At 43.0% G+C, this 14095-nt stretch overlaps 1 protein-coding gene across 9 annotated transcripts in view; it reads right to left on the bottom strand.

The window, feature by feature from the left end:
• The window catches only part of CUX1 (cut like homeobox 1), a 270952-nt gene that overhangs the window by 148335 nt on the left and 108522 nt on the right, over nucleotides 1–14095 (bottom strand). For all 9 annotated transcript variants that reach the window (XM_053960856.1, XM_053960859.1, XM_053960858.1 and 6 more), the window contains exon 4: nucleotides 1608–1686. In XM_053960856.1, coding sequence (XP_053816831.1) covers nucleotides 1608–1686 — 79 coding nt within the window. The remainder of the gene's footprint in view (nucleotides 1–1607; nucleotides 1687–14095) is intronic.

The raw sequence follows: 14095 nt of genomic DNA, 5'->3' as shown, positions 1-14095 counted from the left end.
CTCAAGGCTTGGTCTGATCTGCTGCTCAGATCCCAGCACCTGTGAGGTGCCAGGCTTCAGCAAGAAGCTTCTGCACAAGAGCACACGAAGGATCCCACACAGCTCTTGTTTGACACCACTTCTCAGTCGTGAAAAAAGCCAGACTGCTCCAACTCAAACCTACTCAGCTTCCTACCAAATTATGGCAGGAAGCTGCAGCGAGTGTTAGTGTGGAGATGGAGGGGCTGCAGTGCCTCTCCCCAGCGCTCATGCTGGACTCCCAGGCTGCAGATATGTCGGGAATGTTTCCATGGAGGGGTTTCTTTCCAAGCCAGAGCTGTGGGTGCCCATCCCAGGCCCACACTGCTTGTGCCAGGCAAACTGCTCGTGATGGTTGGGATCCTCTCTGAGTTTATCCACTCCTCCCATAGCATGAGCTGGTGGGCAAAGGGAGATGTTCTGTGCTCAGCAGAATGTTACTGAGAGTCTGAGCAGGAAATAAGTGAAGGAAAACTCACAGACCACAGCTGACTAACCTAAAAACAACATTCCCGAGGCAGTTGTGGCCCAGGAAGAGCGTGGCGAGTCCCTGCATCCCTACAGAGGGACTGGCCACTGGGCACCGCTCAACTATGAATGGGAAAGCATTAAAAAATACATTTGTTAGCTCAGACTGAGCATCTGAAAACACTGGCCTTTCAACCAGTTAATCATTAAACTAAAGCATTAAAAAATTAATTTTTATTTGAAGCATGCATGAAAAGCGCTCCTTAAATGGTAAAACCAGTGAAGGCCAGGGTACTGTGAAGCCTTAAAAGTATTTAAAAGTATTAATTACACCTCAAAACCTCTCTTGAGGTATTTTGAATATTATATATATAATTTTAATGTTTTATAAAACTATAAAATGGTACACAGAGTCATGTGCCAACAGCTCAGTCAGGCCAAGAAGTGGCAGTGGAGACTTGGGCTCCTCAGCCCCTCTCAGCTGTGGGTACAGCTGCAAAAAGAAAAATCTGCTCAGGCAGTTATTTATTTACCACTGGGGAAAACAAAAAAAAATCAACTCACAAAATGTGAAAAGAAATGAACTGAAACCAAATGCCAAACAAAGAAAGTTGGTATGCCAAACAAAAGGGAAGTTGAAAACACATAGAATAAAGGTCTTTGAATAAAATTTATGATCACACTTACACTGCAGAGAACTGAAATTTGGTAGTGATTTACTTTTCAGTAAGGCTTTTTCTTTTGTTTTTCTTGGAAGGCATGAAAAGTTTTCTCTATCCTTTAAAAGTACAAGTATTGCTTTTTCTTGGTGAATCTTTGAGATGCTTTTTTTTTTTTTTTGTTAAAATTGTCTGAACCCTCTAACGAACAAAATACTGAGGATCACAGAGTATCATAATAATATAAACTGATTAATAGAAACATTGACATGTAGATGCAATGAGAAGTCCTGAAATGTGCCACAGTTACAGTTCTCTCCATTAGAAACAATACAGGAGTCTGTCAGTTCCAGAACCAAACCATTGCTTGTATTTACCTTATTAAAAGTAGGAAAAATGCCCAGTAGCATTCACACAAACATGAACCATTAGTTTCTCAGAATAAGGGAATAATTAGCTTACCTGGAACATCAATTAATCTCTTATAAACATTCAAGAAGGCTGCCTCTGCTTCTTTGCTTCTTTTACCCAATGCATCAATCTAGAAGGGGAGATGAGAAAAGAAGCTTTAAGACTTGTTCCAATACAACTCTCACACTCAGAGCTATAAATATAAATTAATAATTTCATGTAAAACTAGTAATTACATAAAAAGGGAATCCATGTCTCCTATGTACAGCTCCTATAGAAGCAGTCTTAAAAGACTGTTCCTGCTGCATTTGTACTGACTATAAAGTCCATTTTTCAGTCCAATAACAAGCATCAATATTTTCATGACCACTCCTGCCTGTTGTGATTCTTTACTTTAAATCTTTATAAAAAGCCTGGTACTTGCCAGGTAGATTCTCTCTTCAACAACTGTTTTTCTTTACCATGTACTGAGATCTATCACAGCAAACGGAACTGCGGCCACTTCTGATGTCCCACCCTGCCTTTATTGTGGTAAATAGATTTTTCTATTATTTCCAATAAGCCCCTGAGGAGATGGAAAAATGAACTTGTTGAACACCCTGTGATACTTAACACTAAATAACTGTGAATCTTCTACATGCAAAGAAGTTTTCTAATACAGCTAAGACACAGTCTGCACTCCTGAGCTCCTCTGACCAGCTTCTCCTTGTGTTATGTAACACGCACAATACTCATCTAAGAATTTATTTTTATTATTTTATTATTGTCCCCCTACATCTGTATTTTCATCTAAAACTCCATTTTATAAGGAAAGGCAGCTTAACGGCTCCGACAATAAAGTACCTATTCCACAGCAATTTTTTTTTTGTAAACGTGTATTTTCCTATTGTAGTAGAAAGCAGAGGATTTTCTATTGCTTCATATTGACAATAAACAACCAAACTGACTCAGGATCAGATCCAGTGAATTAATACTCCAAAGCAGAGGGACAGAAAGGGAAACAGGAAAGCCTGACACAGCTCTGTGGCAGCTTACCCGAATCAGGAAACCAAAGGCATGGAGATTATCGTTCCCATATTTTAATAAAAGGCAAGGAAGGATCTGAAGAACTGCGGATACAAAGGCCTGATATCAATTCTTCTGTGTATTTGAAAGGCAGTGAATATTATGGAACCATTTAAAAGGTGTGGACGTCACTGCGGCCTAAAAAAAGGAAGGCCCTGTCTGAAAAACGTCCTTGAATTCTTTCTCTACATTATTGATTCATAGATAAGGCAGAAACAATGGCCAGAGTTTACTGTATCTGTATTTCAGGAAGGTATCTGATATTTTATTCTGCAGGAGGGGGATTTGCAGCACTGGGAAGCGTGTGACCAAGCCAGGGCTTTGCCAGCGCTTTGGCTCGGGAAGCGCCGGGTGCCCGGGAGAGGAAGAGGAGGGGAGATAAAGCAGGAGGGTGCTGTGGGGTCAGCCCTGGTGCCACTTGTGTTTACTTTGTCCTGAAACGCCTCTGTGAGGAGAAGGGAGAGATTTGGGAAGGGAGAGGGGACAATCCTACAACGTGGACGATTAAACAGTGCAGGGAGTCGGAGCGCAGCGCGGCACAGCGCGCGGCTGGTGCGGATCACGGCTGGTGAGGGACTTGTCGGGATCACTGCGGGCAGGATTAAGGCCAGCAAACCAAAGGACAATCGTAGAAATCACCCAGAAGCACAATGCACAAGGTACAAGCCAAGAAAAGGCTTGGAGGGGAGGAGGGGTCAAGGAGGGAAATAAGGACACGGGCAGCGTCCGCGCAGCATTTGGCAGCAGCAGCGAGGAAATCTTGGGAGATACGGCGAGAGGCTGGGAAGAGACAAGTTCTGGCAACACAACACAAGGCTGTATTTAAAGAAATAAACCAAATTCCTATTCTGCTTACATCCCCCCAGGATCCGCATTAATTATGGAGATGGGTGGAGGTGTGGTGTAACTGACACCTGACCTATTTAGAGCTTATCAAAGGGTATTGGAAAAGTGATAAATGAGCATCAGATGCTGAAATGATGGAGGATGTGGAGAGCAGATATAAATTCTCAAGACGAGCTGGCCATGCTGCTCTTTCAGAGTTTACCAAGAAAGACCACGGAAAGGCACTGGAATCTCCCAGGGCATCTGACCTGCCACAGAGCAAGGGATTGATGGTTGTGAATAATCTGAATTTGAGCAATCACAGATGGACTGATGCTCATTAGGGAAGGAGAACAGAAGCAATTCGGAGAGAACATTTTCACACAAGGAGTAGCTGAAATGAGCCTGTGGAACGAGATGCCAAAGGCAGGGAGGCCCTGGGATGTGTAAATCCATGCTGGGGAGTGTCAGGCACCGCTCGGGGATGGGGTGAGAAGGAAGGGGCACCACCAGGAACACTTGTGCAGTTGAGCTGTTTCATGGGTGCACAGAGACTCTCTGAAGGCCAAACCACACCATATGTTACACTTCTGGACTTCAACGTTCCCACATACAATTTTCTCTCGTTGATGCTAGGCAGAGAGCAGCCAAATTTAAATTACTATTATTAAATACAATTAGCATTACAGCACTGATTCTGTACTGTATTTTGAAAAATTCATTTGCCCCTTTTATGAAAAGCAAAGCACTTAAAATGCTTTCATTTCTGGGAAATAACACGATGGATTTGTTTTCCTATTACAGTTTTTCCACATTTTAATAAAGAGCATTTGTACTTTTGTTCTCTCTAAGTATTATAGAAGGTATGGTTTATTTGCTCCTTACCAGTTATAGAGTGATGGAAATATAAACCAGATTTGAAACAACATCTTGCCAGGAGATCAGAGACTTTCCAAAGGAAGCAGTTTGTAAATCACAGGTATTTTACACCTTTTCTCGCCCTCAAATTCAAAACCAGAATTCCAAACAATCCCACTAGGCAGAAATATGGTTTTATGTTTTAGTTGTTAAAAAAAAATAAATCAACCTGTCTGGTTTAAAGTTCTATAAAATTGAGCACTGCAACTATTTTATATCTTAAAATAAAATTTAGAAAAAGCACCGTGACAACTTTAACTGGAATAAAAAAAATAATTAGGCATGCCAGCACCCAGGGGCATAAGGAAATAAGGAAATATGAGAGGAAAAAGACATCAAAAATAGCAAAATATAAATGAAGTCCAGAGAGAGAGGAAACAGAGCACTGAAATGACATGGAAATATTTGGAAGTTCACTGAAAAATTTTCAAATCAAAGTAAAATCGTTTTAGGAGCCAACAAGGCTGAGCTGCAATCAGCTCACATTAAAACCATTGAACTACATTATAAAACTCTTGCTGAACATTTTTATTTGACTCTAAAAACTTCAGGGACCCTGAAAGAAGTCAACTTATAATTACACTCGCGTTGTCTTGACACGAGCTTAGTTCCAAATCTTAATTTATCTAAACCAGGCCCCATTATGTCTTCTCTGAGCAGAAAGAAACAACAGTGACCTCTGTATTCCCCACCACCCCCATAAACATATGTTCACTTTTAAGTTTTGGCATCCTATTTGTCTTGATAATACCACTGGCTCTGCAGTGAGATAACAGAAATGAGACACCAGGAATCCTCCCTGCTCAGCACAGCCTTCCTCTCACTCTTCAACCCTAAAACATCGCTGGAGCTACGTGGAGGAGCTGTGGCCAGACACTGGGCTGAGACCAGTCCTCCCTTTATCCACCTTGTTTTTCCAGGTCAAGTGCTCTACTGAGTTGATGCTCAGGGTACCAAGGTCACCCTGGAGATTGTCTCCCCTTCCCCTTGAGAATCGTCTCCTTCCAACCTGCCATGAAGATCTCCATGGTCTGATCCCTTTGTTGTCTGACACTGCTGGCTTGCTCCCCCAAAAACAATGGAGAGCCTAGTTCAGGAGTACTTGGTCCCAGTCTCATACTCACTGCACCTGGCTGAAATCAAAATAGCACCAATGGACTCCACGGATTTATCTCCACATTTACGTAAGCACCACAGATCTGGCACCTAGGCCAGGGAAGGTGCTGAACGTGGGTTTATCTGAGTGTGGCCTCTCTCAGCTGTGTCCAGCCAAGTCCAGAAGGACAGAAGCAAAGCCTGTGGCTTTAGTTTGGAATCTGTCAATTTTTATGCAGTAGGAGATTTCAGCATTAATTCAAGTCTGATGTTTAGTGCCCCACAATCTCCTGAGCAGGGTCCGCAGGGCTGGGATGCTCTGGGCTGTATGAACCTGGTATCACCTCGTGGGCTGCAGTCAGACTGAAGGATGCACACCTCTGCTCCTGAATTTAAAGATGGAATAGGATGACTGAAGCTCTCTGCAAGGAAGCTGGACTGCCAGATGCCAGCACATCCTGCACTGACACTTGAATTCTCTGAACTGAGGGATATCAGCACATTAACAAATCTCTGAGCACGAGACTGCCACGTGTGCTGCTCGTCTTGGATCCACTTGGATCATTCAGCACAGCTGGAATGCTGGGATGCTGCACTCAGCATCCCAAAGACAGCTCCTTTGTGAGGGGTTCCCAGAGCTGTGTCTGTCTGGCATTACCAAAGCACTGGTGATTTACTCTCAGTACCACAAACACAAGTGTTCACACAACTGTGCTAAATATGAACTTTGCAGTCCCAGCTCTTCCACTTATCCTCACAGTTCTCCACTTTAGTTCCCACTCTTGTTAACCACCTTAATATGTCTTCTACTGTCCTGCACACAATCAGGAACTAATTTATCAAGTAAAAATAATTTATTTAAAAGTGAAGTTATTTTTCTGTTCTGATTTTTAATAAATGGATGCCTTAAGGAGACACCCATCCCTTTTCCCTTACACGTCTTCTGTCATATTGTTTTGCATCACGAAATTTTTCCATTTGTCTTCAATTACTACAAGTTACCAAAACACCATTAAGAACTGGAAAAACCATATGAAACAAAGGGAGAAGCACGAGAACAACTCATTAAAGCACCACTCTTTTGAGCCATGCTGTATTCTTGAATAACTGCCTTGGAATCAAATGGTGGCTGTAGCAGGAATATTAATGCATCAGTCTTGCTTTGAAGCCTTTAAATATAGTTGGCTTGATTTGTCTTTCTTAATACCAAGCGATACCTACATTAATAAATAAATTAATAAAAATAATATTGTCATTTACAAATTAATGAAAACTTATTCGCCATCCCTGTTAACTTATTTTGCCACTGACAAAAGAAAAAGTAAAAAAATTCTTATTTTTAGTTTTGTTGCAATTAAAACAGTTTTGAAGCAAAATTATAAAGAAATTATTTCTGTGCAGTTGCTTAAGGCATATGGCATGGATTTTAGCTGGGCTATAAATTCTTTAACAGAATTAAGGACTTCACAGTGGATCCAACACCAATCTGTTTAGCAAAGCTGCTTGGCTTGGGACATAGGTACCAGGAAAGAGCCTGGGAAGGGCATGCCTGCCTCACCAACTTGTTGCTTTAACCTCAAGTTAAGCAGAGAGCTTTAGGAAGGACTCAAACACCTCAACTTTTCAATTCTCTTCCCTCCACTGTGAAACAGCTGCAACTTTGAACCCTTAAAACCTCCTCTTCCTTTCATGCCCAGATAAATCCTGATTTTCCCAGACAAGCAGCACTGCCATCCCCTGAGGAATGTTCTCACAGGACAGCCTCTTGCTGCTTTTCCAATCTTTGATCTTCCTTCCCAGTAAAAGAGCCCAGCCCAACATGTGCCTGTAGATATTGACAGCAGAGCCACAGCTCTGATTAAATCCTATTTGCCACCCTGCCTTTGGATCAGCTCTCCTGGAGCCTTGGATAACCCACCTGCCTCCCTCCTCACCTCTCTCTGCATTTCAGAGCAGGTTTCCCAGCTGCCAACCCATCCATGGGGCAGGCAGGGTGCAGCCCTGCTCCCTCCTCCTCCTCCTCCTGCCGGAGTGTGACTCAGCTCAGTGGCTCGGTGAAAAGCGAAGGAAGGAGAGGAAGAATTTATTTTCCATTGTGCTGGCAAACTGAACTGACTCATGCTGTGCATTTGCTGGGCTCAGCACGAGGAAGGAGGTGGGGACCCAGAGCTGGGGCAAGGACACCCCATGGCGTGGGTCCCTCACCCGCACGGATCAGCAGGAACAGCACAAAACCAGTGACAAGGATTGGATGGCACAAGGAGGCTCAGAGTGTCAAATGTTACCAAAATTCTCTTTCATCCATCAATCTTTACAGTATGAAAGTGGATTAACTTTGTTCATATCTATATTAGTTGATTTTATACACTCTGATGTAATGACACGTTACAATTTTCCTGGAGGCGTTGGTGTTTTTTCATGCTCAAATCAAAGGACAGCCTGGTCCTGGAAATAAGGAGTTTGCTCATGGCAGCGTAAAGGATCCTCCTGAACACCAAGCTAATGCCAACATCCCAGCCCCTCTGACACTTTATTCAAACTCTCACAGTGTTTTCTGCTGTCACAAACCAGTAACTCCAGCAACCAGGGATGCCTGGATCCTATTTCTGTGAAATAGGGCTGATTTGCAATGTTTTACTCCAGTTAGTAAGTGTGGCTGCCAATGACTAGTCAAATTGTGTTGTACATGAATTTTAAGTGGTGTAAAAACCTTGTATGAAACTAGATATGGGGTGCCCCAATTTGGCTGCACAATGATAATTATTTACCTTTGTAATTCTACATTTTCATCCCAGCCTTTCTCCTCAAGTCAGCACAGGCCACAGGCCAGTGAATTTTCTTAATGCCAAAAAGGTAAAACAAAGAGGTGACCTCTAAAGAGGGGACACATCCTTCCCCCAGGACTGAAGGAACATCTTTCTAATGAATAAATCAGCGAAACATTTGTTCTGTCACCAAAGAGGGAGATGTCAGAGCTTGCCAGTTCTGATCCTCAAGAGCACAAGGATGGAGAACAACTCTGGCCACGCCAGCCCAGCCACGTTTGGGAAATGGGGCAGGGAGGAAGGGGAGAAAGCCAGGACAGAGCAGCCTGGGCTACCACACATCACCCCCAGCTTCCCAGCAGCAGGAGCTATGTGTAAGGTGAGTGGGTGCTCTCACCTGCCCGTGCACCTCTCCCTTCCAGGCTCTGAGCAGTGACCTGGAACTCACAATCACTCCTCTCCCTCATGGATGATCCAAACTTCTATTTAGGTATTTTTTAAAAAATTAGGTCAGAGCTAATTCCTTTTGAGGAATCTATGCAAGAAGGAGTTCATTAACCACCTTTGTGAAATAAATACCAAGTTGCACCCTTTTCCTGGTGTTTTGTACTGAGCTCACCCTCTTGCTTCTCTTTTCTGACAAAGCAAGACCAGCTTGTACAGAGCCTCATAGTAATTCTGTAATAAACAGAGGTAATTCTGTAATAAATACAGAGATAATTCTGTACTTGGAGAAACAGGGACTCAGCAGAATACCTCGCCTGGCCCAGCCCTCCCATCCCCATTCCTTCCAGCACACTTCAAGCTCTCTTTTTTTCTTCTGAGGATGAGAAGACACTGCTGACCCTGCGAGCTGCACCAGTGCTGCCTGTCGGAATCCTGACTAAACTGAATTTCCCACCACTGTTCCCGTTGCCCCCGAGCGCGTGGCAGCGGCACAGCGCGCCTCGGTACAGACAGCCCACCAGCTGCCAACAGGAATTTCAGCACTTTGTCAATTATGTAAAAATAAGAGGATTTGGGCTGATCCTCCCCAAAGTTACTCTGGTAGTCTCTGCTGTCTTGGTACAACTTGCCTGCAAGTTGGAGAGGAACCTGCAAGAGCTTCAGGGAAGGTGCACGGCGCCTGTCGCTGCCTCTGGTGGGATGGGTAAGGTTTGGGACTTTGCCTGTTATCCCCACAGCTGAGAGCTGTCCCAGGAAGGAAAAGGGGATTATTGATATAATATTGAGATACATACACTGATGTAAAGGAAAAAGATATTATTGATATAATAGGAGAGGCTCTGACTGTATTTGAGAGTCTCTGCAGTTCTGTCCCTCCCCTGCAGGTCAGTGTCTCCTCTTGGGGATGCTTTTGGCTCTGCAGCAGCCACCCCATGTGCTCAGCAGGGAGAGCTCATCTGCCCATGAGATGCTGGAGTATATTTAAATCACCTTCCTCAGGAAAGATGTTGTTTAAACTGCAATCAAGCCAGCCAAAAATAAATAAATAATCATTTACACACTTCTGTAAACAAAGAAATGAAAGCACTGTGGAGCTGCCGTTACCCCAAGAGCAGGTCACGACCTCTTCCTGCTTTGGGGAACAGAACTGAGATGAAAAGTGGACTTTGAAAGAGAATTAACTGCCAAAAATATTCACTTCTGGGAAAGAGAGGGTTTTGATGGGACTTCCATTGGAAAGCAGGGGGGCTCTGGGCCCAAACACGAGCGCTGGATTTTGATGTATGCTGTTGACTTCCCCAACACAGAGCAATTTGTAATAGCTTTGCCACGCTGTTGTTTTCAAAGCTCCTGCTACATCACAAGCATTTATTTCTGACCACAAAATTACATTTATTCAACAGAAAGCAGCTCAGGGTCTTTAAGAGGTTAACTTCTGGAGTGCTTGGCTGCTCTCCAGCCTCCCTATGAGCATCAGTGCTAACGCAAGGCACACAACAGCACCCAGGCTGGCCGTGATTAATAGAGTGCTGAACACGCTGCTTTCCACATACACACACTTTTCATTCCCTTGCTTCCATAGATCATGGACTTATCCTCAAAATATCTGACTGAAATTGAATTTGGCTTCTCTCTCAACCGTTCATTTCCTATGTTATGCAAGGTTATATCCTTTTCTGCATGAGCAGAACCAAACCAGCTGCAGCTTTTGAGAAGAAAATGTGTTTTCAATTATGAAGTTGGCCTGAATATTGAACCACAGTTCTACTGCTGCTCTAATTGAGCCATCACAGAGTGAATGTACAGGAAAGAAATTGTATTAATTAGGTTTGGAAATTTAACATAAGGAAATTAAAGGGGGTAAAATAGAAAAATATGAGTATCAGCTCAGGAATAGTCCCTCAAAATGCAGAAGGAATGTAGGTCTGAAGTGGTTTAGACACACACATTATTAGAGTACTCCTTCAAAGACATGATTAGTAGTTCCAGCACATCAAACTGATTTTCAGCTTCTGTTGTCTGCATATAGAAAATTATTAAATTACTCGACTGACCAAATTAATAGTTTAAAGAGCAATTCAGCTGAGTGGGAGCCAGAGTGGTCTCATCAGAATGGCAATACCCTTAAAAGTACTTGCTCTGGGAGAAGTATATGAGAAATGGCTTTCACAGACATCAAGTCCAGCATGTTGTTTTGGAGTCTGTGCCTTAGAGGGTTCTCCAAATGAGGGATTACTGCATTACTGTTGGACAGTGCTCCTATGCCACATGAAAAGAATGCTAATGACCTCAGGAAATCCTTTCCCAGCCTTAAAATATCTGTCTGATGACTTCACAAATACAGATTCCAACATTAGACTTCCATACCACAACTTCAGTTCTGTAAATTAACATAGCCCAAGAACATCCCTTCTTTTTGCTGCTTTTTTTTTTTTTTCCCCAGATTTCATGTACAAATATCCATCCACTGATGTACCCATGGTAAAGCACAGTGACCTACCCAAAACACAACTTATTCAGATGGCTGCTTGCAGGAGTGCCTTGCTAATTATATATAATAATCATGTCATGATTGCATGGTGAAGCTCTTTAACCTCTCCTGACTCTGTCCTGTATTTAGCCCAGCACAGGGAGAGCGAACCATTAATAAGTTGCATCCTCAAGTTAATGGCAAGGAAAAGGAAAAGCAAGACAGAGATTTAAGATCAAAATGACAGGAATTTTACACTTCTGAAATTAATGACTTTTAACTGTCTTGCTCACAATAGCCTATTTACACCACCCAGACCTTAAATCTTCCAGGAAAGGCAGAAAAGTTACCCACAGATTTCAAAAGAACAGTACCATCAGCTCTGAAGCAGACACAACATTCTGTTAAATTAGAAAACTGCCTTCAAATTTCCATTAAGATCCTAAATAAGGAAAAAGTACTATAATAAAACTATTCTCCAGTGATGAATTAATAGGGGCTCATGCTGAACTAGGAATGCATTTGAAAATTTGTAGTATGTTAAAATTCCATTTCGTAGTGCTTTTACTTTAACTCTTATCATAAAAAATCCAGTTACTTAATGCACTGAGATCTATACAAAAAAAGTTATTTCCAAGTACTAATGGAAACTGAATATTTGATAACTGGAACAGTTGTTATCTGAACGAACGAGATAAATAACTAAGGACTACAGAATGTTCTGCTTTGTCCCGTGTTTATAAATTCATATGATATAAAGGGAAAATACTGGGGGAAGTAGCAACATTCCGTGCTTAAACTGAAGAGAAAAATTGGCTAAAGTGACCTGTGGGTTTGTTTAGAAAAGCCAACTGGCCCCAGGTTTACCAGCAGCTCCCATAAATCGTGTTTGGGAGGGGACATAAATACCTGAGCTTAACTTCCCCCCTCTCCAAGTCACGTCAGGCTCACCCAGGCACAGTTCAAGGACAGTTTAAGTCAACCTGAGCTGACACATTTGTGCTGCTCCTGCTCTCCTGGCCTCTCCCCTGCACTGAGCTGCTGCTCTGAACCCACCTGGTGGGAAACTAAGCCAGCAAAAAGAGAGGAAAAAACCCCAACTTTGTGCTGAATGTGGGCTCACACCAGAAAAAGTGCTGAGGAAAGGCAGGGGGTGGGGAGCAGGAACACAGCAATATCCATGTAAAGCTGCTTAAATACCTGGGCTTATCAGGGAGCTGCCTCCATCCTCTGACCTGCTGGCCCTCCCTGGAGCCCAGGGCCCTGTGGACAGTTCAGCCCACGTGGGATTGGCAAAAGCCCATTTCCTTTCTGATGTGGAGTCTAGTTTATTATTCCATGCCAGAAGCACCTAATTCTGTCTAAGAGCAGAGCTGGAGCAAAGGATGAGGCAGCAGCAGGGGGTGGAGACAGGAGTCAGAGGCAAAAATGTGGTGGAGACTCTCCCACAGGGAAATGGAGAAGTTGCATCAGGCAAGAACCTTTTTCCTCTGAGTGAGCAGCTGGTGGTGCCCCAAAGTTCCATATTCCCACCCACAATGCCTATGGAGGCTGCTCCTACAGCATGCCCTACTCCTGCTCCAGGACACTCACTCTCCAGCAGAAGGGGCCCTAAAAAACATTTACTCTCACCACTTCTCCACTTACCTCTGTTTTATTTATTCCCTGCTGTTGAGCTTTTAAAAAAAACCTGAAGTCATAGGATCAATGAAAGGTTTGGGTTGGAAAGGACCTTAAAGCCCATCCTGCTCCAGCTCCCTTGCCATGTGCACCTTCCACTAGAGCAGGTTACTCAGAGCCCCATCCAGCCTGGCCTTGAACACTTCCAGGGACAAATCTGGGGCTGAAAACTGATGTCTGTGTAGTAAAATAAGGGAACCTCTTGCCCTATTCCTTCTCCCTGCTCACATCCCATCCCACAGGTATTGTGTGACGAAAAGGTCCCTCTGCCAGCTCCTCCCAGGACATTAAATATCACCTGACAGGTAATAAATGATTGCCAGGCAACCCAGGGGCTGCTGAGCTGAGTGTCTGTTCCCAGCAGCGTTGCTCCCTGAGCCTCTCAAGGGACAGGAATTGAGGCATCTCTTGTGGATTTGAAATGGAGAGAAGCCTATTTGCTCAACAAAACTTGTTTTTGAGATACCCAGAGCAGTTATCTCCTGATGTTTTAGAAAGTCAGCCTTAACAACAACCAGAAACCAGATCTATATCCTGAACAATCAAATATAACTCAACAGAACAGGCTCATATCCTCAGTATTTTGATTTGTCTCCAAAACAAGATACAGTAATTACATCTATAATCAAATACCATAATTCACAGTTTAATGTGGTGCATTTATGTAGTCAATCATGATTAGTTCAGGTTTTTTAGGTTTCTGAAACCCTGTCTCGATTAGGGAGACTAGAATCACCGGCTCAGAGATTCAGCAGCACAATCTTTTAATGTATTTGTGCTTCATTTACGTAACAGGGGATTACAACAACAAATTTTACTCTGGTGAGGTTGAATTTATACCAAAATAAACTTCACTTTTATATCAGGGAAGCAAAACTACAGGAGAGGAGTGTGTGTGAGCCATGCCAAGGTAACAGGGAGCTGTCTCCACCAGGGAAGTTCTAATGGAAGAATCTCCTTCACTGGAGCCAAATTTAAATTTATGCTTTTTACTTGATCCTCAGACATTCCCTTCATTAAAGAACAGTGCTGAAAGCACACATGCACTTTTCAGTCAGTGCATTGCGAGCTTGAAACTGAAGTGAAAAGGTTCCAAGAGCACTGCAATGCACTCAGAGCAATTTTAAAGTGTAAATTTCCATTGGCAAACGGACTCACGCAAGTCATTCTTTGTTCTCACAAATGTCTGTTGGATATATCAAGGACAAAGTTATCCTGTTTATTTATTTATTTCTAGCAACACTTGGGAAATCAAGTTGTAAAACAGAAAGTAC

Source organism: Vidua chalybeata, chromosome 20 (genome assembly GCF_026979565.1).
Source record: "Vidua chalybeata isolate OUT-0048 chromosome 20, bVidCha1 merged haplotype, whole genome shotgun sequence".
Classification (NCBI taxonomy): Eukaryota; Metazoa; Chordata; class Aves; order Passeriformes; family Viduidae; genus Vidua; species Vidua chalybeata.
The sequence above is the reverse complement of the archived record's forward strand: the minus strand, read 5'-3'. Positions and strand labels throughout refer to the sequence as shown.